Source organism: Erithacus rubecula (genome assembly GCF_903797595.1).
Source record: "Erithacus rubecula genome assembly, chromosome: 15".
In the NCBI taxonomy this organism is placed as follows: domain Eukaryota; kingdom Metazoa; phylum Chordata; class Aves; order Passeriformes; family Muscicapidae; genus Erithacus; species Erithacus rubecula.
The window spans coordinates 18285713-18310938 of NC_136667.1; the positions used below are offsets into that span (position 1 = coordinate 18285713).

General features: G+C 49.9%; 3 protein-coding genes across 3 annotated transcripts; 1 reads left to right on the top strand and 2 right to left on the bottom strand.

Moving 5' to 3' along the window:
- Nucleotides 1-2122: 2122 nt before the first annotated feature.
- On the bottom strand, nucleotides 2123-11817 carry LOC306808607 (uncharacterized protein). Its single transcript, XM_079319319.1, has 10 exons — nucleotides 11691-11817; nucleotides 10726-10839; nucleotides 7816-9492; nucleotides 6466-6512; nucleotides 6412-6422; nucleotides 5314-5462; nucleotides 5046-5158; nucleotides 3907-3996; nucleotides 2790-2912; nucleotides 2123-2315 (listed from the first exon to the last, which is right to left on the bottom strand). Exons 1-10 carry the CDS (start codon nucleotides 11788-11790, stop codon nucleotides 2133-2135), a joined length of 2607 nt encoding a protein of 868 aa, XP_079175445.1. The 5' UTR covers nucleotides 11791-11817; the 3' UTR covers nucleotides 2123-2132.
- Nucleotides 11818-14869: 3052 nt separating this feature from the next.
- LOC306808505 (glutamine amidotransferase-like class 1 domain-containing protein 3, mitochondrial) lies at nucleotides 14870-19432 on the top strand. Its single transcript, XM_079319149.1, has 4 exons — nucleotides 14870-14978; nucleotides 16758-16929; nucleotides 17180-17381; nucleotides 19205-19432. Exons 1-4 carry the CDS (start codon nucleotides 14871-14873, stop codon nucleotides 19395-19397), a joined length of 675 nt encoding a protein of 224 aa, XP_079175275.1. The 5' UTR covers nucleotide 14870; the 3' UTR covers nucleotides 19398-19432.
- Nucleotides 19433-21083: 1651 nt separating this feature from the next.
- LOC306808510 (uncharacterized protein) lies at nucleotides 21084-25070 on the bottom strand. The gene is made up of 5 exons (XM_079319157.1): nucleotides 24974-25070; nucleotides 23667-23819; nucleotides 22341-22469; nucleotides 21585-21722; nucleotides 21084-21267 (listed from the first exon to the last, which is right to left on the bottom strand). The coding sequence occupies exons 1-5, from the start codon at nucleotides 25019-25021 to the stop codon at nucleotides 21178-21180; spliced, it is 558 nt and encodes a 185-aa protein (XP_079175283.1). The 5' UTR covers nucleotides 25022-25070; the 3' UTR covers nucleotides 21084-21177.
- Between the last annotated feature and the right edge of the window lie 156 nt (nucleotides 25071-25226).

The window sequence follows — 25226 nt, forward strand, 5'->3', positions numbered from 1 at the left end:
TTTTTTTTTTTTTGCCTTGATTTATGTGAAAGATCCCATTTAAACCTCCTTTTTCTCTCAACTGCTCCTTTTCAGTTTGCTGGTTCATGGGAGAGCTGTGGGTGGGGTAAAATCAAGCCTGAAATGAAACCTCTCCTTGTCTCACTCCAGCAAAGTGAGAAATGCTTCCCCCAGTGTCCTGAGACTGAAACCAACATTTTCTGTGAATAAAAAACAAAAAATATGGAGACAAAGAGGGAAATGGACCCAGATGAAGCATCAAGGAAGAACAGAATTTTTTGAGCCACTTTTAATTTGTAAAAAGTAATTATTTGCAGCACGGGGCAGTTTTCCCTCAACAAAATCCTTTGTGATGTCCCAGCACCTCTTTAAATTCCCAATTCTTACCACATTCCCTCAGAATTTGGTGTTTATGTTTTTTTTTTTTTTTTTGGTTGCTTTGGTTATTTTTGTCAGTGATTAAGGGGTGAAATTCAGCCCTGGTGTTTTTGAACTGGTACCAGGAGCTGCTATGAGGAGTTATCTTCTTCCTCTTCCCTACCCTGGAAATGTCACAATTTGATTCCCTCCTCAGATCCTGCTCAGATCCTGCACAGCCAGGAACCCCAAAAACCAAAAACCCCATCAAGTTTTTGTCATGACTGCACAGCCCTGGGTGAGATCTGTTTATTGAAAATATTTTTTTTTGCTTTCTAAAAACCAGTTTTAATAAACTCCAAGAAGATAGAGGAAGGAGAACAGCAAAATTGTTGAACACACTGAATTCTCTGTAATTTTCTCTGCAGGAAGAAAGAAGGAGAGAGAGCCAGCTCTGTGAGGACAAGTTGAGGAAATCTTATTTTTGCCAGAGCTCCTCTGGCTGCACCACTTTTATCTTTAAATTCCAGGTGAAATCAACGAGCAACAGATTGGTTTCAGCTGGAGCTTGATCAGCACCTTGCACCTGAGTCAGGTAAGAATAAGATCAGCAGTTTTTGGAGCTGGGACGAGCCATAACTGCAATGTTTGCCAAGGAAAATTCCTCAAGAGGGTTTGAGAGGTTTGAAAGGTTTTTTGGTCCTTCCCAACTCCTCCTGGCCAGCAGCCACCACTCCACACTGCCTGTCCTTCCTGAAAAGTTCAGATCCTCCCATTGCTCCCCTCCAGGAGCCATCCTACCATGTCCAGTGATGCAAGTAAGTCATGGGTGAGCCCATCTCCAGTTCCTTCCCTCTATTTCAGGAGTTTGCAGAGAAGCTGGGCCCCTGGAGAAGACAAATGATTGCCTGGAATGGCTGGAATTCCTTCCTCTGATCCTATGGAATTTGCACTCTGCAGGAAACGTGCCATGAGATGGGAAGGGTTGGGCTGCAAGGAGAGACCAGCTCCAGGCATCCTCCAACATGTGGAGATTGGGGTCCTGAAATCCCTAACGTGGCAAGGGAGGGTCTTTGTTAAAGCTCCAGCACCTTGAAGGGTGTAAAATATTGGGGTCATCCAGGTGGAGATTTCAGACTGAGTGTGAAATGCAGGAGTGGCACCTCACACCTCAGGTCTGGCATTTCTTTGGAGTGTTGAGGAAGGAAACAGAGGAAACACCTCCCAGGTGGGGTCAGTGGGTGATTGTGAGGAAAACACAGCAGGAGACACCCCCAGCTCCGAGCCCTGGCTTTGACAAATCCATTGGATCCACCAGCAAAGCGCCTGGACTCATCTCCCCTCCTCCCTTCCCATGTGGTGTGGCACTTGGGGACACGGGGACACAACCTTGGGAGTGCTGGGGACTCAAGGATTGGAAAGGTCTTTCCCCTCCTAAATCATTCTGTGTAATTCAAGTTTCACGAAGTGTTTTTTTTTCCCCCACCACAATTCTCCTCACCCCATGCCCCAAATCCAAATCCCAAATTCAAAGAATTCCCTCCCAGTGGCAGTGATGGAGCTTTGGGACTCCGACTTTGGTCATGACTGATCTCCAGGGAGTGCTGGCATCATCTCTAGAGGGAAAATTTTCCTGTGGTTTGCAGTGTCCATAGAAAGGCAGACGAGTCCCCCCTGCAGCTGGGCAGCCTCTCCCACTTCCCAGTTTGGCTGAAAAGGTGTTTCCCTCATTTCCCAGGTTGTGTTCCAGCCGTGGCGAGCGCAGCGCCGCAGGATCAGACGCGGGTGAGGTGCTCGGAATCAGGGTCCAACCCCGGCTCCCCTGGGGCAGCTCTGCCCACCCCGTTGTGCACAGTGTGGCCACGAGCCTGCAGCTCTTCCCAGCCTTTTGTGGGGCAGGTGGCACTGGTAGGGACCACCTGGTGTTTCTTCTGCACCTGCTCCAGGATCTGCAGCACCTGGAATGAGTAACACAGCTTAGGAATTAGGGGAGAGCATTAATTTCTTCTCCAGATGTTGAAATAATAAAATAATGGGTTGGAAGTGACTTTTAAAGGTTCCCCCATGGGCAGACCTTCCCAAGATCTTCTCTTTCAGGTGTCTGGCTCGGTTTGGGGATGGCACAAATAATTTCTGTGCTCAGAGGTCTCTGGGATGGGTAAATGTGGAGAGCCTGCTCCATGGAGGAGGATCTCAGAGCCCTTTCCATGGATGAATCAGCCCCATTTTTTGGGGAATTGCCCATTCCCCAGCCCCACAGAGGTGCTCCAGAGCAGGATCAGCACAGAAGCATGGACCTCTGCTCATGTCCCTCACCCCAGCCTGGGATAACTCCTCATGCAATCTTTGTCTCCTCAGTGAATTAGGAAGCTCCAGCTTGAAACTCACTCAGTGGAGAGAGGGAATGGAAATGAAACCCAGCTGAATTTCACCTGAGACTTGGGGATGATGCCCACTCTGAAGAACCCAATGTTCCCAGTGTCGATCTTGGTGCAGTCCACCACAGTGGAGGCAATGTTCTCTGGAGAAGGCCCACCACAAAGAACTGCATCCACCTGGAAACAGCAGATTTTTGCACCAAATTCTCCTTGGAATGGGAGAGTTTTCCCTCTCAACAGCAAATAATTCTCATCAAAGGCAGTGCTGCTCCTTCCTGCCCCACTGCAGTGACACCAGAGCCAGATTTGGGGTGAATGAACCCCAAAGCAAGGACAGGCAGAGCTCAGTGGGGTGCAGCAGCAGCACAGCACAGGCAGGTTTGCAGCAGATGAGGAGCTCTGGATGAGTCCCATTCACAAAGAAAACATGAAGTTTTGATTTTTGAGGAGTTAGAGGTGGGAGATTTGTGCCACCTCTTGTTTAAAGCTGTGCCGTGATGACACAAAATGTAAAACCCTCAGAATTCAGCAGTGAAATCTTAGAATGATGGAATTATCCTGAGTTGGAAGGATCCACAGGCACCATCAATCCAACCCCTGGCCCTGCAAAGGGACCCCAACAATTCCACCCTTCCAAACTCTCCTGGAGCTCTGGCAGCCTCGTGGCTGTGCCCATTCCCTGGGGAGCCTGGGCAGTGCCAGCACCCTCTGGGTGAGGGAAGAACCTTTCCTGATCTCCCTCCAGAACCATTGAAAGGCCACAACCATGGCACTTCCATGAAACCTCTAAAAGCCAGGAATATTTTGGAGCTCAGCACCAGTTTTAGACCAGGCTTAGATGGGAATCCTTGAAATCTCACAGCCCAATGCCACACCTGGCGCATCCAGGTATCAGGATTTGATTGCTTGTGAGGAAAAAGGAATTTTTTGTTGCTCCCATCATCCCATATTGGAATATAAACCAACTCACATTGCCAAACCATAACTACAGCAGAGGAGTTTTGGTTTCACACCAAGATCTGTGTTTTAAGATTTTCTTTGACAGCAATATGAGGAGCACCCATGAGATTTTTTTAATTAGAGGCTTTCCCAGATTCCTGATACCATCTAGTCATTTTCCTTGTGGAAGCAAAGGGGGCTGCATTTTTCCATGCCCACATCTCTTGGTTACCTTGTCTCCTAGCTTGGCATACACTTGGTTGTGGTGGGTCGTGTCAGCCTCTCCCGTTGGGTTGGCTGATGTGACCACAATGGGGCCAACCTGGAGACACAAAATCAGCAATCAAAGCACTGAGCAGGACTTTTGAGCTCAAACAGGTGGCTCGAGCTCTGAACTTCACCTGTGACCCTGAAGAGAGCTCAGTGTGGCTCGCCCAGGTGAGGAACCTTCTTTGCAGGCAACTACAATACCACCAAACTGTGTTTGGGTCACCAGCGCTGGCAAATTTGGGTCTGGTGATGGTGGCCATGAAATGAGATCTTGCTTTCCAGCATTAGCATTTGCCCAGACCTACAACACTCAGGGTATCACCTGTGGTGATCACTTGAAGGTTCCTGCGGCCACTTTCTGCCCCTTCTGAAGTTATTCTGGCCTCACAGAAGTCCGTGTTTCCAAATGTGTCCTAGGTTACAATGTAAAGATGTGCCCAAAAGTGTGTGTTTTATCACCATCTCTTAAAAATCAGGTAGAGCAGTGATCCTTATCTCTGTATGGGATATCTCCTATTAATGGGCCATCTTTAAACCAGCTGGGGCAATCATCTTTATCTTCCCACAGCCCATCCTCCCTCCAGGAGATATCTCCTGTTCATGGCCATTGAGTCCCAGTGCATGACTGATAAAATTCCATCATCCCACTGGGAGGTGCTCCAGCCAGGGGAGGAGCCAAGCCTTTCCTACCCAGATAAAAACTGAGATTTGGAACACCAGAGCAGCCTTTTCCACTGGATTCCAGAGGACAAGGGCTACAGGATCACTGCTTCAACAAGAGCACTGCATCTGGACTGCTACAACCACCCCAACCAGCAGGGTGTCAGGTTTTATTCTGACTCTGTCAGTGGTTTTTCTTTTGTACTATTGCATGTATTTTTTTTTTTTTTCCTATTAAATTGTATTTCTGACTTGGAGTCTCTCACGGGTTTTGCTTTCAAACCAGCATAGCTGGAAATTGAATTCTGCCTGTCAAGGGCATTCTCTTGATTTCCTGACCTGGTGGTTGCTCCTTTCCCTCTCTTTGCTGCAACAAAACCCCTCCCAGCTACCTGCAGGCCCCAGCCCCTCCCAGAGGAGGGCTCAGGTGCTGAGACTCACCAGGTCGATGAGGTGTGTGGTGACAGAGCAGTCAGGGATGCGGATGGCCACGCTCTGAGGGGTCCCAACGTATTTAGCAGAATCCTTCATTCCCAGGAAATCCACCCACTCACCTGCACCAAGCAGAGCCACACTCAGAGATTTACCCGGCCCAAACACAGTGACTGTGACACGAATATCTCCACGCGGTGCTGCAGGGGTTCCGTGGTTTTGGGAATTCCAAACCCAAATCTCTCCAGAGAGCTCGGGATGAGCAGCATTTCCTCACCTCTGGGAATGACCAAGCTGATGGGAGATGGCCAGGCAGCCTCCATGAAGTCCCAGAGGAGGGGAGTGAACAAATGCTTGGCAGGTTCCAGCTGCTTCAGGCTGGAAATCCAAAGGGACATGGGGCGATCCTGAGCCTGGCGCTTGGACCTGGAAAAGAGGGAGGAAAAAATGAGGCTGGAAGCAAGACAAGGATTTAATTCCAAGGAAAGGAAAGTGTTGGTGAGGTCTAGAGCTAAGAGAAGTGTGCAGGCTCTGCCCTAGGTCACCAGTCTGGAGTAAAAGTAGGACTGGGAAGGGACTTTAATGGCTGCTCCCAATCAGGAATGCCTATTTTCAAATCAAGGCTTTAATTTTTTGTGTACTGATGGGTAAAGGTTCCAATGGCCCAAATTCTGAGGAAACCCCACCAATATGAAGGGCTCCTCACAACTCCTCAACAAAACAACCCCACAAAAATAATAGCAGCAAAACTCATTTTAATTTAAACATATAAATTTAATTTAAACATATTATTTTAATTTAAACATATAAAAAATGTTACCCAAAGTCTACATAAAACACAAAAACACCAAATCGTTACGCAAGATATATAAAAATAGACACTTTACAAATTAGTGTCATTCCAAAATAAATGGAAATAAAAAACCTCTGCCCCTACCAAGGAACGCCCCCCCCCCAAAAAAAAAAAACTGTCATACAAGTAATATTAGTAAATCATCAACTCAAACCCCCTGAAAACACACAATATACAAAAAACCCCAATCAAACTCCCTGCACACTCCTTGTGAGGAGTTATATGAAGGGCTCTGGATGTCACCAGAGGGGTTTTGTTGTGACAACATTTACCTCCAAAAAAGAACAACAATTCCCTGCCCAATCTGCCTCTGGTTTTGGTTTTGGTGGTGTCCAGGTTACCCAGCTCCATCAGCCTCTAGTGTCCCAGGACACAACTCCAGCTCAATTCCCACCTTCCCTCACCTGGATCTTGTCCCCACCTCGCTGTTCCCACTGAGGCTGAGCTGCTCTTGCTCTCAGCAGCCAAGCTCTGAGTTGCTGGAAAGGGTTGCCTGAGCCCAGCCCAGGTGCCAGGACTCACCTGTGAGCTTTCTGCCACAGCGTCAGGCCGGCTGAGGCAGCCACCAGCACATACCCAGTGTCCGTGTGGGATGCCACAGTTGCCACCATTCCTCAGGATATCTGTTGGCAGGACCACAGGGAAGGTGACAGGGGTGTCATTCCCTTGGCAGAGCTGCCCACTGGATGTGCTCCTCTTTTCCTTTCCTTTCCTTCCCTTTTCCTTTCCTTTCCTTTCCTTTCCATTTCCTTTCTTTCCTTTCCTTCCTTTCCTTTCCTTTCCTTTCTTTCCTTTTCCCTTTTAATTCCTTTCTTTCCTTTCCTTTTCCTGTTCCTTTCCTTTCCTTTCTTCCTTTTTCCTTTCGGTTTCCTCCTTCCGTTCCTTTCCTTTCCTTTTCCTGTCCTCTTTCCTTCTTTCCCTTCCCTTTCCCTTTCCTTCCCTTTCCCTTTCCCTTTCCCTTTCCCTTTCCCTTTCCCTTTCCCTTTCCCTTTCCCTTTCCCTTTCCCTTTCCCTTTCCCTTTCCCTTTCCCTTTCCCTTTCCTTCCCTTTCCCTTTCCCTTTCCCTTTCCCTTTCCCTTTCCCTTTCCCTTTCCCTTTCCCTTTCCCTTTCCCTTTCCTCCTCTCTTTTTTTTCCCATTTCTAGCAGTGGGTTTTCCCAGCTCTCCTCCAAGGGGATTTCTGATTTTCAGGGTAGCTCTGGCCCAGAGTGGAGATAACAAGGACCAAACACTGGCTCTAGTTTCTCTGTGCAGAGTTTTGGGGGTAGCCCCAGCTTGGAGGATGCTCAGGCTGGATAAGGACACAGGGAAATGATGCAGGAGACTCAGCAGAGGATTCACTGCTCCACTCAGCTCATGACACCTGTGACTTGGCCCAGGAATTCTGATATTCTCACCAGGAATAACCTGTTCAGGTAATCCCTGCTCCTTTCCATGTTTCCTCATTAAAAGGGAGTTTCCTTCTCCTTTCTACCCCTCCCTCAAATACCAAACATGGTGAGAAGATCTCCCCCAAATGTCAGTTCCGCAAGGTTGAACAAGCTCAGCTCTCTCAGCCTTTCCTCACTTGGGAGCTTCCCAGGTTTTGGATCATATTTGTGGCCTTTCTCTGGATCCTCTCCAGCTTGGCCACATCTTTTTTTTTTTTTTTTTTTTTTTTTTTGGCAAAGTGGGGATCAAAACTCTTTCCACAACTCTGATGGCTTAAGAACAAAACTTCACCAAAACATCAGCACATCATCCAGGTTCCCACATCATCCAGGTTGGACAGGGTGGAAGGTGTCCCCATGGAACAAAACGGGCTTTGAGATCCTATCCCACTCTGTGATTCTCTGATTGGGATAATGCCCCTTTAACAGCATTCTGCTACAGAACCTCCCAGAATTTCCCCTCCCTCCCCACATTCTGCTCTGTTTCTAACCCTTACCTGCAATCCTCTTGACTGAGGATGCTTTCCTGGCGGGCAGGTGAAGGCACCTGCTGGCTCCTGCCCCGACCCCACCCAGCTGCACCACGGGCTTCCCCATGGGCAAGCACAGCCCCTCCAAGGTGCTGCTGGCCAGGGCAGCCAGGAAGCAGTAAAAGCTGACCAGCCCAAAGATGAGGCTGGCAGCCAGGTCATATCCAGCGGGAAGAGCATGGATAGCATCCAGCAGGAAGCTGCCAGCCACCAGCATGAAGGTGAGGGAGTAGAAAAACCAGGCTGTGCTGAGGAAGAGCGAGCAGAAAACTACGAAGCTGTTGAAGAGCATGAAGGCAACGATGCCCAGGGCTGCGTGGAAGGTTCTGGAAGTGCCCTGGAGGCCAGCAAACCTTGCCAGGCCCCAGATGATCCACATGACAGCGTAGAGGATGAAGGCACTGCTCTCCAGGGTCTTACCCCGGGCAAAAGCCACAGAGCCACCCAGAAGGTGGAGGATGCCACCAGCCACCAGCACCCACGGGATGGCCACGGTGGCAAGAGGAGCCTGGGGGTCTCCTGTGGCTGTCAGAGCAAAAGAAGCCAGGATGCTGCAGGCGTAGGTGAGGATTTCTGCGTCGGCATATTTGGAGTAGCCCAGGTAGGGGGAGTGGAGGTCAGGCCCCTCACGGAGCTTCAGGAGGCTGCTGCGAGCAAGGAGGGCTCTCACAGCCCCCTTCCCTGTGGGGATCTTGGCCTTTGCCCTCAGGTTGTACAGGTGAATCAGAGCCAGCGAGGCTGAGGCCACGAAAATGGCCACGGCCACGCCTTGGGGGCCAGCTGCAAAAAAACCCTTCGGGCTGCAAGCCAAGGCAATGCAGTAGGCAACAAAAACCAGCAGGTACAGGCCATCCACGGGGCTCTGGAGGGAGAGAAAAAGAGCCAGGACAGCAAAAAGAACAGAGAAAACCACCAGGACTGGGGTGGGGAAGGCTGGCTCCCCTGGCTGCCAGGTGGGGTACAGGAGGCTGTAGCCCCCAGCAAATTTGAGGATGGAAGTGAAGCCAAAGGCTGTGGCCATGAGAACGTCCATTGCTCGGTAGGACAGCACACAGATGCCCAGCTGGAAGGTGCCAGCTGCCCACAGCCAGGGCACATGGCCCAGGAAAAGCTTGTGGGTGACTCCCAGGAACCTGCAGCAGAAAACACTGGCTGACAGCACGTTCAGGAGCAGCCCTGGGGCTACAAAGGGATTGCCAGCGCTGGCCCAGCCCTGCTCCTGGGCTTTCCTCTCAGCCAGATCTGTGCCAGGGAGGGCAAATCTCCCCTTGGTGAGGAAGTAAAGCATCCTCCCCAGAGCAAAGTAGCCCCCGAGCAAGCAGACAAGGAGGTGGCCACAAGCCACGGCCGAGGGGCCCAGCGAGGAGCTGCAGCACAGGGCAACCTCGTGGCCAGTGGCCAGGGCCATGGCAGCAGCCAGCAGGGCCAGGAAGGGCTGTGCAGAGAGCAGGGCCAGCAGGGCCAGCAGCAGTAGGGTCAGGGTGAAGGTGGCCAGGCCGGGCAGCAGGGCATGGCCGGCGTCCCCCGGCGCGGGCAGCACTCCCCGCCCGGCCAGCACCAGGATCAGCCCGTAGCCACTCCAGAAACACGACAGGGACAGGCACAGGGGCACCAGCAGGCAGCTCCTGGGGCTTCTCCGGATCCCTGGGACAGAGAGAGAACAAATGTGGGTTTAGACAGTGCTGTGGAGCAAGGGGCAGCATGGGTCCTGCCTGGGGATGGATTTATTCTGGAGAAAAGAAGGCTCAGGGGGGTTTATCACACTCTACAACTACCTGGAATGAGATTATGGTGAAGGGCTGGGCTCTTCTCCCACTGGACAACAGACAGGATGAGAGGCAATGTCCTTCTCTGATCGACGAACTGTCTGTATTTTGTTGTGCAAAAAGAGTCTTATTTAAAGCAAAGGCTTCCTTCAGTAAATTGCTCTTTCTTGCACCATGCAAGATATGCCATGTTACTGTGTCCTTTCACCTCTCTGTAACCCATACATAGTGACATTTATCTTGAAGAAAAGAAGGCTCAGGGGGGTTTATCACGCTCTATGACAACCTGGAATGAGATTATGGTGAAGGGTTGGGCTCTTCTCCCAGGGAACAGCAGACAGGATGAGAGGAAATGGCTTCAACTCGTGCCAGGGGAGGTTTAGATTGAGTATCAAGGAAAGTTTCTCATGGAAAACGTTGTCCAGCTGCCCAGGGCACTGGGTGAGCGCCCACCCCTGTAAGTGTTCAAAACACACGTGGATGTGGCATTTGGGGACATGGCTTAGTGGTGGCCATGGTGGCAGTGCTGGTTGATGGTTGGACTTGACAATCTTTGAGGTTTTTTCCCAACCTGAACAGTTCTGTGATTCTGTGATTTCCTCTTCTCATTGCTATGAGTTACAAAGAATAAATAATTCAAGATTCACTCCAGAAAGTGTGGGTTTTGTTGCAGGCAGTGATTGTTCCCTCTCAGATGAGTACAGTCACTGTCTCTTGGCATTTACAAATGGACATTTCAACCCATGGATGCTCAAAGCAAATCCTGGGAGAGAAATTGTGTGTTCAGTGTGTTTAAATCCCAAGATCCTGGTTTAGAACAAACATTGATTTCTCTTCTTGCCTATAGAGGGAAAATTTGCTGTGCTGACACAGAGCCATGGAATGGTTTGGGTTGAGAGAAACCTCAAAACTCATCCCAGCCCACATTTTTCACTATCCCAGATGACTCCAAGCCTTGTCCAGCCTGGCCTTGGACACTTCCAGGGGCAGCCACAGCTTCTGTGGATCCCACACACACCCCTGGCAGAAGGAATGGGTGGTGCAGCCAGGTTTGTATCCTGCTGGCAAAGCACACCTGGATGTGGGAGGGAGGTTTTGGGCCAGATCTTACCTGCATAGGCCAGGAGAGGTGACAGGAGCAGCAGCAGGACCCCCAGAGCCGTGCTGGGGATCAGGGGGGCTGCTTGGGAGGAGCTGTAGAAATGCACAGCCAGCAGGAGAGACCCTGTGGGACACAGAGGGGAGAGGCACAAAGGGCTTGTAAAGACATCCCAAAAAACTTGAGAGGAGCAGGGTGGACAGAGGGAAAACAGCAGTTTGAGATCTGCAGGTGGAAAAGTCTAAAGAGCTGAGTGTGACTTGGTTTGAGCCCAAAGTCTCACTTCTTTTGAGGTGCCTGGTTTGGAAAAGATTGAAATGAATAATTTGAGGTTGCCCAGAGGTTGTGGATGCCCCATCCCATAAAATATAGGTTGAACAGGGCTTGGAACACCCTGGGATAGTGGAACGTGGCCCTGCCCATGGCAGGGGATGGAGCTGCATCCTCTTTAATGTCCCTTCCAACCAAACCATCCTGGGAATGTATGGAAGAGTCTGAAAACTGCCAGCTAAAGGTAAAAATACACAGTTCCAGTGATGCAAAAGGCAGGCACACACACACCCCCTGCAGCTGATCCCTCCAGCCTCGTGCTGATGGAAAACCAGCCCAAAAAAATCCGGGAAGAGGCAACTCAGAGAGGGAGAGAGTGAAAGGGAGAGAGCACAGAAAACAGAGCTGAGGGGAGAAGGGCTGGGAAAGGAAAGGGGATGAGATGAATCCAAACCGAGATGATTTACTACAGTGACTACGAAAAAAAAAAAAGTTTGGATTCTCTTCCCACCCAGCGTGGAACCAGCACAAAACTCCAGGCCAGCTTTGGGGGAAGCCAACACAAATATTTTGCTGGCGGCCGAAGCGGGCGCCGGGATCTCCGGACTGCAAAGCTTCTCCCGCGGACAAACAGCGTTCTTTAGCCCCCTCGGAAAAAGGGGGAAGCCGTTCCCAGTGGCGATGCCCGTGCCCGGAGCGGTGCCTACCTGCGGCAATGGCCAGGAGCGCGATGCAGGAATGCAGCGACTCATCCCCGCCGCCCATCCCTGCGCCGGGCGCTGCGCTGCTGCCTCCGCTCCCTCCCATGCTCTTTATAACCAAAGCCAACCTTCCTCCCTGCTCTCCACCCCCTTTTCCCTACAAACCTCTTCTGTTCCTGCTCCTCTCGCTGTATGCGGGAGGAAATGCAAATGAAGTTCTGGCTGCGGTAAATTTGGGGCTGTGAGTCAGCCTGGGTTGTTGGTAGCTCCCTCCAGGGGCCTCTTAATTTTGCTGTTGATTAACCCTTGTTCGAAAAGACACTTGGAAAATAAGGCTGAGGGTTTATTGCCCTTGCTGGCTTTTTTTGTTCCTACCAGTGAGGAAATGAGAGTGGTTAAAATGAAAGTTTTTGCAAGCATCCACCTGGATGGAGCAAACAAGCCCTGTGCAAGCCCAGCAGCTCCTTGGGGACCACTTGTTTCTCCTCACACTGTCCAGGGGCCTGCTGTTTGTCCCTGTCACAGCTCTGAATGCCTGGCACCAGCCCCCCTGAGCTGGGCAAACCCAGGGCACACTCAGTGCCATTCCCTTAAAGGTCACTTGTGTCCCTCTGTCACTCCAGCCCAGGGGAGCCTTGCTGGCTTCCCAGCTCAGGAGTGAGAGTCCAGCACTGCCAGGGTTGTGTCCCAAAGGGGGAGGAAGGACCTGGGGGTCCCTGCTGCTCCCCATGGGGAATGGTCAAGGAATAAAGGTGGCTGTGGATGGAGGGGGCTGCAGGGAGCAGGGGACACTGAGCCACGGGTGGGGTGGGAATTGTCAGAGACCCATTCTGTGGGTGCTGGGCTGTTTGTGGGGATGGAGCAGGGTAGGGACTGCTGCCCTGAGGGACTCAGCTCCAGTTAGAGCCAAGCCCACAAGAGCAGAGGTGCAGAACTCTGCACTGATACTGCCCAGGGATGGCTCTGCAGAGCCCCTTCCTGCCCTGTGACCCAAAATTCACAAATCCTGTTCCACAGCAGCCTGGAGCACAGGAAAGCTGCTGGGGATGGGGCTGGGAGCTGCACTGGCTGTGGGATCATCCAAGCAGCTGTGAGAGCACCCAAAACAACCCCAGAGCATCAGGTTCTGCCAGGGCAGCCTGCCCCTGCTGCCCCTCCTGCCCCTCCTGCCCCCTGAGCCAGCTGGAGCATGATGGACCCAGCAACATCTCAAAATTTCATGGGATCTCTGTTCACACTGACAATGGATCTAGCTGCATCCCCATCACTGCTCCCAAACTTTCCTGGAATTTTTGATTCTGTTCATCCTGATGATGGATCCAGCTGCCTCCCAGACTTTTCTGGGATCTCTGACTGTGTTCACTCTGACAATGGATTCAGCTGCATCCCCATCACTGCTCCCAAACTTTTCTGGGATCTCTGTGTTCACCCTGACAATGGATTCAGCTGCATCCCCATCACTGTTCCCAAACTCTCCTGGAATTTCTGACTGAGTTCACCCTGATGATGGATCCAGCTGCATCCCAAACTCTCCTGGAATTTCTGACTGTGTTCACCCTGATGATGGATCCAGCAGCATCCCAAACTCTCCTGGGATCTCTGACTATGCTCACCCTGCAGGAAAAGGGTCCCTCCCCACCCCTCCTCACTGGAACATTAATGCAGATGAAAACTTGTTAAAACCAGAGCCCACAATAAATGTGTACAGCCAAGGGCACCCAGGCTGGAATAACCCAGCTGAGAAATGTCATTTATCACATTTATCACTCATCTCCTCACTGCAGAGACATCCTTAGGGCTGAAATGTTTTTGCAGGGGGAGGAAACAAGCCTGGCTGGTCCAGTTGCACCAATTATCCCAGTAAGGGGAACCAGCCCAGCCAGTTTACAGCAGGCAGGGGTAACTGATGTGGTTTGCAGCAGGCAGGGTGAGGAAATCCTCAGCCTCTGGCTACTTTGTTCCATGGCTGAGGGGGCTGCTCCCAAAACAGCTGCAGGAAGGAGAAATTACCTGTTCAGGTTGCAACACCACTTGGCTGTTTTTTCATGCAAGGTGAAATAAAATACCTCTAAACCATAGCTGGGATTCCTTAGATAGCAAATCAAACAGCAGGGGAAATATTTTGGGTGGGTTTTTTATACATATCTTGATTTAATTCCTGTTCTGGGCCATAAATGAAGTCCCAAGCAACAGCAGGAGTGAGCCTGCCCTGCCTGAGCTCCCTGCCAAGCCACGAGTTCATTACCCGCAGGATGTGCTTCACGTCTCTCCCAAAAATGACAAAGCCCCAAGGAACATGTCTTATAAATAACCCCTGAAAAACAGCCTGCAGCCATGCTCTGGGAGGTTTTTGTTCTCTCAGCCCCCACTGGGCACAGTTATTTCACCAGGGCAGGGCTGGAGTGGAGAGGTACAGGATCATCTCAGAGCCAGGGAGGGAGGGATGAGCTCCAGACATCAAATCTGGCTGCCAGGAGCTCCTGCAGAGCCCCAGTGCCACTTCCCTGGAATTAAATAAATGGAGAAATGGTAAAAAAATCCCATTATTGCAGAGATCAAAAAGTGTTTGGGCAATGCTGTCAAGACAGGGTGGGATTGTTGGGGTACAGGGCCAGGGGTTGTGTGGTCCCTTAAACTTTATAACTCCATCAACTTCTGAACTCAGGGTGCAAAAGCCATCAAACAACTGCAGCAAAGTGTGAAATATCCACTCCTGTGGTGGGATCTGAGGGAAGGAACATTCAGGAATGCTGGAGTTAAAATCTGAAGCAGCCTGTGCAGTGCAGGGTTCAAATAACTGGGCACAGAGGGGAATGCACTGCCTGAAATCCTGGATCCGTTTAGTACCATCCCCTCTGCAAAGGTTTTGGTGCTTCAGCCTGAGCTAGAATGGAAAATCAACAGCAGAGGAGGAAAAACACAGCTGCTCTGTTGAGCAGGGCACGTCAGCTCTGCAGACAGCAGTGCTGGGAAGGAGATCTGTAAGGGAGCAGCCAGTTGAGGAAACAAATAATATTTACATGCCCTGCCTGTGGAACTGGAAATAAAACCTCCTCGCCAGTGAGAAAAAAAACCCAAAAAAGCCAGCCCAGCCCTCCCGGCCCCACCTGCTCCTGGGGGCGGAGGATGCTATAAAGGGCTGCGGGCAGCGAGCGGGGCTCAGAGAGGAGCGGGGCTCTGGGGACAATGGCAAAGAGGGTGGCCGTGGTGCTGGCCGGCTGCGGGGTGTTCGATGGCAGCGAGATCCACGAGGCTTCGGCCGTGCTGGTGCAGCTGAGCCGCGACGGGGCTCAGGTAAGAGGAGGCAGCGGCGCCTTGTCCCGGGATGCTGTCCTGGTTCCTTGCCCCGGGATCCTTGTCCCAGTGTCCTGCCCAGTATCCTTGTCCCGGGATGCTGTCCAGGGATCCTATCCAGGGATCATGTCCCGGCATCCTGCTCCTGGTTTCATTGTCCCCGTGTCCTATCCCAGCTACTTGTCCCGGAATCCTGCTCCCGGTTCCTTGTCCCTGGATCCTGCCCTTCGCTCATTGTCCCGGGATCCTGTCCTGGCTCCTTTTCCCGGGATCTTGTCCCCGTGTCCTGTCCGGGATCCTTGTCCCAGGATGCTGCCCCGACTCCTTGTCCTGGCTCCTTGTCCCGGGATCCTTGTCCTGCCTCCTTGTCCCGACTCCTTTTCCCGGAATGCTGCCCCTGCTCCTTTTCCCAGGATCCTGTCCCGGATGCTGCCCCCTATCTTTTCCCGTTGTCCTGCCCCAGCTCCTTGTCCCAGGATCCCGTACCGGGATCCTGTCGTGGTTCCTTGTCCCGGGATCCTGCCCCTCTCCTTTTCCCGGTGTCGTCTCCCGGCTCTTTCTCCCGGCTCTGCTCCTCGTTCTCTCCCCTCTTGTTCCTAAGATGAACTCCCCAAAACCCAACCAGCGGTGCCTGGAGTGCTGGGGATGGTGTGGAAAATTCCCTGCCCAGCTGTGCTCTACAGAGGGATGGGCTCTGCATCCAGAATATCCAAACTCTCCAAAAGACTTTCCCGAATGCTTTCTCCCGTGAATTACCTCTCCCCTGAATTACTTCCTTCCCAAATGCCTTCTCTCTTCGCTTTTGGCTTGCACATCCTCTTTTCCACTGTGTCCCTCTTTTCTCCCCTGCTATTTCTGTTTAAAAGACAGTTTGGGCTGTTTGAAATTCATTTTTTATAACATTCCAAAAGTAGAAGTAAAAATAGAATCAGAGAATCCCAGAACGGTTTGGGTTGGGAAGGATTTTAAAGCTCATCCATTCCATTGTCCCAGGCTGCTCCCAGCCCTGTCCAACCTGGTCTGGGACACTGCCAGGGATGGGAGAACATGCAGGGGTTAAACTTGAGGTTCAGCTGCTCTAGAAGTCGGGAGAGCCCCTCCGTGTCTGGATGAGACTTGGCCAGATGTTTTCTCCACTGTAATTTTGCCTTTTCCTCTCCTGGAGCTGCTGCAGTCGCTTCCCTGCTGCCACATCCCAGCCCGGCAGGATCGGAGCCATCCCTCCCTCATCCCTGGATCGCCAGGGGCCTCTAGTGGAGGAATATCGGGCATCATCCCAATCCCTCCTTAGAACAGAACAGCACAGAATGGAATACTGCAGTTGGGAGGGAGGAGAAGCTTCTCCTTGTTACCCCCCTGGATAATTCCAAAGTCCCCAGCTGCTCCTCACAGGATATTCCTTCCAGCCCTGCCCTCTTAGGGACACCTTGGTGTTCCTTAAATCCTTCTTAAATTGTGGGACCCAGAACTGCACAGGTGGTACAGTTCCAAAATCTGTTCAGCACCCTCCACTCTCAGTTTCTGCACATGAGCTTGAAGGTGCTAAAGGAAAGGGAAGCATTTTTCAGAAAAACACTCTGGCTTTGGGAAAATAGTGGGTGGGGAGAGGACAGCAGCTCTGTGTGTGAGCAAATCCCCAGCAAGAAGGATTTATTGGGATGTGGATCCCTTCTCCTTCCCCTTTTTTTTTTTTTTCTCACCATTCCCACTCACTGCCTGTGCCTTTTCCACATTTATCCACCATTCCTGAAGGATAAAATCCCTTTCCCCTCTCTCCAGGCTGAGGTTTATGCCCCCAACATCCCCCAGATGCACGTGGTGGACCATGTGAAGGGGCAGCCAACGCCAGAGCAGCGAAATGTCCTGGTGGAAAGTGCCAGAATAGCCAGAGGCAACATTAAGGACCTGGCCACGCTGGACGTCAAGGAGCTGGATGCCCTCATCATTCCAGGTGGGATTGTGTGGCGTCCATAATTCCATAGGTCTGGAATGATGGAAGAGTCGTGGGATGGAGAGGGACAGGCTGGAGCAGGGCTTGAAAAGAGAGAAAAATTTAATTATTTTATTCTGGACAATTCTGTCAAGCATCCAACCCACCTGGCAAAAATCCTGCCCTGGTTAATAAAAAAATCCTGCCCTGGTTATATAAAAAATCCTGCCCTGGGTATAATCTCCATCCTAAACTGCTTCTCTTTCCTCAGGTGGCTTTGGGGTGGCAAAAAATCTGAGCACCTGGGCTACCCAGGGCAAGAACTGCAGCATCTCTAAAGAGGTGGAGGAGGTGCTGAGAGCTTTCCATGCTGCCCACAAACCCATCGGGCTCTGCTGCATCTCCCCAGTGCTGGCAGCCAAAATCTTCCCAGGCTGTGAGGTCACCGTGGGACACGACACGGAGTGTGAGCAGTGAGTGACAAGGGTTGGGGACTGTGTCCTGGTTTGAAGGACAGGTGTGTGCTAAGAAAGGCAGGAGCCTCTTGAAATGGAGAATGTAAACACTATCTCTCCACATTCTTATAATTTTGAAATTAAGGAGCAGAGATATGGGAATAGCAATAACAGTTCTTCACTAGGAAAATTAAAATAGAAATACAGTATTACAAAGAACAATCCCAACCCTGCCAGAGTCAGAATCCAAGCTGACACCCGTCAGTCACTCAGGGTGGTGGCAGCAGTCCCATTCCATGGTGGCTGCATCCTCCTGCAGTGGCAGATGTGGCTCAGCTGGAGCAGTGCTCCTGCAGAAGGTGCAGTTTCCTCTGAAGGTGCAGGGATGATGTAGAAAGGTCTGGTTTTCCTCTGGAATCCAGTGGAAAGAAGGTGCCTTGGTGTCCAAAATCTCAGTTTTTCTCTGGGTAGGAAAGGCTTGGCTCCTGCCCTGGCTGGAGCATCTCCCAGTGGGATGATGGAATTTTATCAGTCATGCCCTGGGACTCAGTGGCCATGAACAGGAGATATCTCCTGGAGGGAGGATGGGCTGTGGGAAGATAAAGATGATTGCCCAGCTGGTTTAAAGATGGCCCATTAGCAGAGAATATGTGCCAGGAGATCAGGGTCACTGCCTCAGCTGGCTGCAACAGATGGGACAGAATCCACATTTCTGGCTACATCAACCCAACACAGTCACACCCCAAAGTCCTCCCAAAGTCCCCAGCAGCCTGCCCAGGGGGTGGGGGTCTCACAAGGAGCTGGATGTTATTTCTCATTAGGAAAAATGTGTGAACTCAGCTCTGCTGCCTTTAGCAACTTTGGGGATGAGCAGGGGAAAGCCAAAAGTCTGGAGGATTGATTTTATCATTTCTCAGCACAGCAGAAGGAATGGTGGAACACCAGATCTGTTTGCAATTTTGTGACTTGTTTCCACAACTCTGACAGCTTTGAATAAGACACTTTCTTTTAATTTAATTAACATGTAATTTATTCTTTTAAATTATTGGAAATAATGGAACTTCAGGTCTCAATTTGGCTTTACTTCAGGTTTTTAACTCATTTGAACAGGAGGTTTTCTATCAGTGGTTATCTTTTTTTTTTTTTCTTCTGCTTTTAGTTAGAGTGGGGATTGGAGTACAAGAGAGATTTTTGTGTTCAGACTCAGTTGTTTATTAATTCTTATCCATAGCACAGTGAGTTCTTCAGCACTTTTATTTAACAAGCTAAAAATGACAAAATTGAGCTGGATCTTGCTAGTTGCAAGGTCTTTTAAAGACTATCTAATTAAAAACTAATATATATATTATTTATACTTTTGACTCAATGACTAAACCCCTGTGACCTGCAGTGTGGCACTTTTTATCTAACTAAAAAATATTACCTAAAACCAAGAAGAAGGAGTAAGAAGGAAGAAAAAGATGTCCCAGAACTTCCATTTTGTCCCATGACTATATTTTAAAACCTCAAATTCCAAACCCTTCACCATGTGATATTAAACACTTCTATTCAAATATTCTATTCAAACTACACACCAGTGATTTTAACTCCATCACTGAGATTTGGAAGGTTTTTCCAAAGTCTCAGATCAAAAGCAGTGTTTTTTGGAGATCAGAGCCAGAAAGCTCAGAAAGTTCAGAACTCCCAGTTTTCCTGCTGGAGAAACCCCTGGAGCAGGACAAGATTTGGCTCCAACTGAGCAGGTTTAGTGCAGTGACCACGAAATTTCCCCTCCTCCCATCCCCCAGCACAGTGTGTAGGATGTTCCCCAGTGCAGGTTTTCACTCCCTGCTCCCTTGCAGGTGGCCTTATGCCAAGACAGCCGAGGCCATGAAGGAGCTGGGCTGCAGGCACATCAACAGCCAGGTGAGCCAGGTGCATGTGGACCACAGGAACCTCCTGGTGAGCACCAGCGCCTTCATGTGCAACGCCCCCATCCACCAAATCCACGATGGAGTGGGGAGGATGGTGCAGGAGGTGCTCAGGCTGGCCTGATCCCACCCTCCCCCAGGGATCCTCAGTGTCCCTCCTCCATTCTCAGCAGCTCTGGTGGCTCTGGGGAGGGAGAAGCTTGGAGTTGTTGTTGTGTTCACTCTGGGATTGTGGAATGAGTTGGGTTGGAAGGGATCTCAAAGCTCAGCTTGTTCCAGTCTCCTCCCGTGGGCAGGGACACATCTCACTAGCCCAGGCTGCTCCAAGGTGGCCTCCAAGCTTCCAGGAGCTGCTTTGGGCACCCTCCCAGGGAGGAATTCCATCCCAAATCTCTTCTCTCTATCCTAAATCTTTCTATCCTACCCTCCCTCAGCTTGAGGCCAGGCTCCCACAGGGCTCAGGCTCAGCTACTCCTCAACCCCTCCCTCTCTCTGATGAGAGCAGTGAATTGTGGCCAAAGAAACCTAATTCTGCTGCCAAATATAATAAATAAAAATTATTTAATACCATTTATTATACCAAATAAATGCTTCTGGTGAATTCTGAACTCTGCTTCTGTCTCTGCCTTTCCCTCTGCATCAGGACAAGCTCTGGGGCAGTTGAGACAATGATCCAGGAAGAAATCCCCAACATCCCCCCTTGTTTTCTGGGATTTGTCAGAACCCAGACTAGAGCAGGATTGTGACACATTTCTGAGAGCAGGACCAGCCTTGTGTCCCCAGCTCTGCTGGGGAAGAGGTGAAATTCTTCTCCTGCATTAACAGGAGCAGAGAATTCCAGGTTGGATTCCAGGTTGGAAGGGTCTCAAGGCTGACCTGGTCTAACCTCTCATGGTAAAAATGCTGTTTGGACAAGATGTCCCAGCAGCCTGGTGGAGCCCAAAGTGTCCAAACTTGGAATCCAGCACTTCCAAAGTTGATTTCTTTCTTGGTGAAAAATTGTCCTCTGGGCATTCAGGATGTCCCCATTACCTGTACAGATTATCCCTGGTCCTTTCCATGATTCCTCATTAAAAAGGAGTTTTCTTCTCCTTTTTAGCCCCTCCTAAAATACCAAACATGCTGAGAAGATCTCCCCTAAATCTCAGTTCCTCAAGGCTGAACAAGGTCAGCTCTCTCAGCCTTTCCCAGGCTTTGGATCATCATTTTCTCTCCAGCCTGGCCACATCTTTTTCTTTTTTTTTCTTTTTTTTTTTTTTTTTTTTTTTTTTTTTTTTTTTTTTTGCAAAGTGGGGATTAAAACTCATTCCAAACTCTGATGGCTACAATTAGGACTTTATTTAAAATCCAACCCCATCTGCAGCCTCTGAGCATTCCAGCAGCAGCATTGAGAATTTTCTTTTAAAAAGATTTCTTCAGCCATGTGAACTGAACTCAAGGAAAGTTGCAGCAGTTTATTTTTTATTTTGTGTTTAAAGAATGCCCTATAAAATGGGGGAAGGGATAATCCCCATAAAGCTGGTTCCTGTAAATATGTCATGAAAAGAGTTCATTGTAGAGCGTAAACCAAAATATAATCCCAAAATAGATTTACACTGAGCAATACATTGACACTGTCTAGTTTTGAGTCACCTCTTCATCAAACTGCAATTATCTGGACCCATTTTTTTGAGTCAGAAAAGGATCTGAATTTGGTCCCAAAAAATGTGATTTGTGGATTTAAAGCAGTGTAAACACCATAACCAGCTGCAAACTGCTCCCAAACACCTTTCAACTTTCTGAACAAAACCATTCTACACAAAAATATCACCTGGAAGAACTGACCTGTATTTTCTGCTGCCTCCAAAGAAATCAAGACACAACAAAAGTGGAGGGAAGTGCCAGGGAATAAATCCCACTGGGTTTCAGTAAAGGCTGGTCTTCTTCATGATCCTCAGGAATTCCTGCTCATTCACCTCCCCATCCCCATCCTGATCTGCCTGGTCAATCATCTCCTGAAAGACATATGGGGGCAGGAATTAGGGTTTTATTTAACTGGGAATTGCTGGATTCATGCAGAATTCCAGCCACTGTACCAAGCTCAGATAAAAATGTTGCCTGAAATTTGTTTTGTTGGGTGTATTTATAGAGAAATCTGACCAGGAAATAAATATTAGAGGAAAAGTCCTCCAAGTGTTGGGAGCAGATTCATTCCTTTCACATCACTGCCACTCCACCAACCTGCAGCTGCATGATCCCATTCCCAAATCCCCAAATTCCAGAAATTCCTCCCAGCTCCAGCACAAAGATCCCAAAACCACCAGGTGCAAACCTGCAGCTCTTCATCTGTGAGGTTCTCCCCCAGCTCTTTGGCCACACGTTTGAGGTTTTTAAAGGAGATTTTTCCAGTTTCATCATCATCAAAGAGTTTGAAAGCTTTGAGAATCTCTTCTTTGGAATCTTTTTCAGCCTTAAGGAAAAAAAAATAAAAAAAAGGGAATGAGTTTAAGGTAAAAAAAGAAGAGTGGTTGTGTTGTAGGTGACACTCAAAATAAAATTATAAAAGAACTGCAAGACTGAAAAATCCTTGGGAACAAATAAAGGAATCCAGCCAGCAGGAATTACACAGAAAAGCTGAAAGGACACAGAGACATAATCAGAATTTCAGGGATTTTTTTTTTTTTCTGTCCTTGCCAGCCAGGTATCTTTGGGATTTCACTATCAGGATCTTCTGCTATGAAATATCTGGTTTTCAAAAAGATTTTTCACAGCAGAGATTTAAATCTGTAAATTAGAATTTAACCACTATGCCAGACATCAACCCTCCAAAACCTTCCTGCAGGTTTCCATTTGTGAGTAAAACTATTTTTCCCTCTTTTTCAAACACAAAAATCACCCCTAGTTGTTAAAGAAACCTGTTAATGACATCATGATTTTAAGTTTTCTCTGAAAAATGAGAGAATCCAGGATAGGGATAACATCTATTTTTATGCATTTAATTGTTAGGATTTAAATAGTGCTTTAATCTCCCTCTAAACCCAAAAGGACCACCTCCAAAATTCCCTTTGGAGGTGTAAAACATCCATACCATTTTCTGGGACATCACTGCCATGAAGTCACTGAAGCTGATTTTTCCTGTCCCTTCCTTATCAATGTCTGAGATCATTTTCTTGATCTCTTCTTTCTTAGGTTCAAAGCCCAGAGCCCTCAGGGCCACCTGGAAGGACAAAATAAGTTAAAAATAATTCAAAATCATCACCAAAACTGAACAGGAGAGGGGGAAAAAGTGAATTTTCTGTCCAAAATTTTGGGAAACAGGGGCAGGCTGAGAGTGAGGATGCAGAAAACAGGGATAGAAACATTCCAGGTCTGGAATTGTCCCTCAGCTAATCCAGGAATTTCCTACACATACATCATGAACTGGTCAACCACAGGGAATTTATATCAGTTTCTTTTTCATTCTGGTGATAAAAATCTTATTGGGAAAACATTTTCCTCCTCTGATAGAAGGTCAGATAACAGCAACAATAACAATAATAAGGAAACATTAAATATTTAAAAGAGGGGAAACCCCCCTCCCCCACTTTTGTAATGTGTACAAGCACTTTTTTTGATGTTTTATGAACAGAGGAGTCAGGACAGCAAAAAGCTGCAGTTCAAGACAAAATTGTGCCTTTTGCCCACCAGGTTTTCTGCTGGAGGGAGGAGGAGAGGAAATCCAGGAAAGTGCTGTGCTTTTGGAGATGATTTTAACATTTCTGGCCCTGTTCCTTTATAACCTCAGTTATTATTATCATGAGATAGCACAGGATGAGGTCATAAGAGACTTGCTAAAATAAAAGAGAGAATTAATAATGTAAGGAAAATTAATACACAAAAACCAGAGGTTTATGTCCAAAAAGGAGACAGAGGAGTCGTTTTTGCTTTATTTTAATAAAGGGAGAGGCCATGGGGCATCCCCTGGGATCTCTCAAATTTTGGAGGACTCAGCTTCCTTTTTATCCCAATTTCCCATCCAATTTCCCCATTGCTGAGGTACCTGAGAGGCACAGACTGCCCAAACACCTGACACCTGAGATTCCCCTCCAATGTACAACCATTCCTTTTAATTTTTAATTCTTGCAGAATCCATAGTTTTCCCCGTTGCTTCTTTCATCTTCTGATGCCCAATTTCATTCACCAGCAAACCCGCAGTTTGTTTGTAAAGGCAAATCTCTTTTTCCATTCATCAACGAGTGGAATCCCTCCCACTGTTTCTTTTATCTCGAGGTGCTAAATTTATCTCCCAACAGATCTACAGCTTGTAAAGAAAAGTGTCCTCTGGGGAACCCAAGCCCAGCCGAACACAGTGATAAGGTGACCCCTGAGCCTCTTTTGTCCAGGATAAAGGACCCCGAGCTCTCCTTCAGCTGACCTTGAGCTCCCTGACAGGGATGCTGCCGCTGCCGTCCGTGTGGAACAGCTCGAAGGCGTCGCGGATCTCGCGCTGCTGCTGCTCGGGCAGCTCCAGCCTGGGGGTGCCCCTGCTCCTCTGGGCCCCCAGGCACGGCCTGGGACAGCCACAGGCCTGGCAGGGACACGGGCGGTCAGGGTGGGGAATGGGGAATGGGGGGCTCGGTCATGGCATAGCTGTGTCATTGTCGCTGAGCCCTGTCACAGCCCCTGAGCCATCACTGCTCCTGGGCAGTGTCACTGTCCCTGAGCAGTGTCATTGTCACTGAGCCCCATCGAGCCCCATCAGTGTCCCTGAGCAGTGTCACTGTCCCTGAGCCCCATCAGTGTCCCTGAGTCCTGTCACAGCCCCTGAGCCCCCATCACTGTCCCTGAGTCCCCATCAGTGTCCCTGAGCAGTGTCACTGTCCCTGAGCCCCATCAGTGTCCCTGTGCACTGTCACTGTCCCTGAGCCCCATCAGTGTCCCTGAGCAGTGTCACTGTCCCTGAGTCCCCATCAGTGTCCCTGAGTCCCCATCAGTGTCCCTGAGCAGTGTCACTGTCCCTGAGTCCTGTCACAGCCCCTGAGCCCCCATCACTGTCCCTGAGTCCCCATCAGTGTCCCTGAGCAGTGTCACTGTCCCTGAGCCCCATCAGTGTCCCTGAGCCCCATCAGTGTCCCTGAGCCCCATCAGTGTCCCTGAGCCCCGTCACAGCCCCTGGGCAGTGTCACTGTCCCTGAGCCCCACCAGTGTCCCTGAGCAGTGTCACTGTCCCTGAGCCCCATCAGTGTCCCTGAGCCCCATCAGTGTCCCTGAGCCCCGTCACAGCCCCTGGGCAGTGTCACTGTCCCTGAGCCCCACCAGTGTCCCTGAGCAGTGTCACTGTCCCTGAGCCCCATCAGTGTCCCTGAGTCCTGTCACAGCCCCTGGGCAGTGTCACTGTCCCTGAGCCCCCATCAGTGTCCCTGAGCCCTGTCACAACTCCTGTGCCACCACTGTCCCTGAGCCATCACAGCCCCTGAGCCCTGTCACAGCCCCTGAGCCCCGTCACAACTCCTGAGCCATCACTGCCTCAGAGCCATCATTGAGCCCCATCAGTGTCCCTGAGTCTTGTAACAACCCCTGAGCCATCATTGCCTCAGAACCATCATTGCCTCTGAGCAATGCCACAGTCCCTGAGCAATGACAGCCCCTGAGCTCCGATCACAGGAAACTGGGGAATTGCCTGGTTCGATTGATTCTTCCCGAGCCCCCTCACAGCCCCTGACCCCCTCACGCCGCCCTCACCATCCCGCCGCCTCCACGCCCGGCAGCCTCAATATCGCGCCCTCCCATTGGCCGCCGCCCCACGCCGCTGCTATGGCAACGCGCGCTCCTATTACCGGGCGTCACAGCGGGGCTAAAGGTGAATGAGGGCGTGGGAGAATCTCCTCCTTCCTCCCGCGCCATTGGCCGGAGCTCAGAGGGATCGGACCAATCAGCGAGCGGCAGCGGGCTGGCGCCATCCTCGCCTCAGGGAAAGAGGCGGGAAATGAATGAG

Coding starts and splice junctions, on each gene's coding strand:
- LOC306808510 (XM_079319157.1), bottom strand. CDS start 25,021: ATGGGAGGGCGCGATATTGAGGCTGCCGGGCGTGGAGGCGGCGGGATG. Junction 22,470..23,666: donor TCCCTGTCAGGGAGCTCAAG/GTCAGCTGAAGG, acceptor TTGTCCTTCCAG/GTGGCCCTGAGGGCTCTGGG. Junction 21,723..22,340: donor CAGTGATGTCCCAGAAAATG/GTATGGATGTTT, acceptor TTTTTCCTTAAG/GCTGAAAAAGATTCCAAAGA.
- LOC306808505 (XM_079319149.1), top strand. CDS start 14,871: ATGGCAAAGAGGGTGGCCGTGGTGCTGGCCGGCTGCGGGGTGTTCGAT. Junction 16,930..17,179: donor GGATGCCCTCATCATTCCAG/GTGGGATTGTGT, acceptor CTCTTTCCTCAG/GTGGCTTTGGGGTGGCAAAA. Junction 17,382..19,204: donor CACGACACGGAGTGTGAGCA/GTGAGTGACAAG, acceptor GCTCCCTTGCAG/GTGGCCTTATGCCAAGACAG.
- LOC306808607 (XM_079319319.1), bottom strand. CDS start 11,790: ATGGGAGGGAGCGGAGGCAGCAGCGCAGCGCCCGGCGCAGGGATGGGC. Junction 6,513..7,815: donor CTCAGTCAAGAGGATTGCAG/GTAAGGGTTAGA, acceptor TCCTGCCAACAG/ATATCCTGAGGAATGGTGGC. Junction 2,316..2,789: donor GCATCATCCCCAAGTCTCAG/GTGAAATTCAGC, acceptor TACTCATTCCAG/GTGCTGCAGATCCTGGAGCA.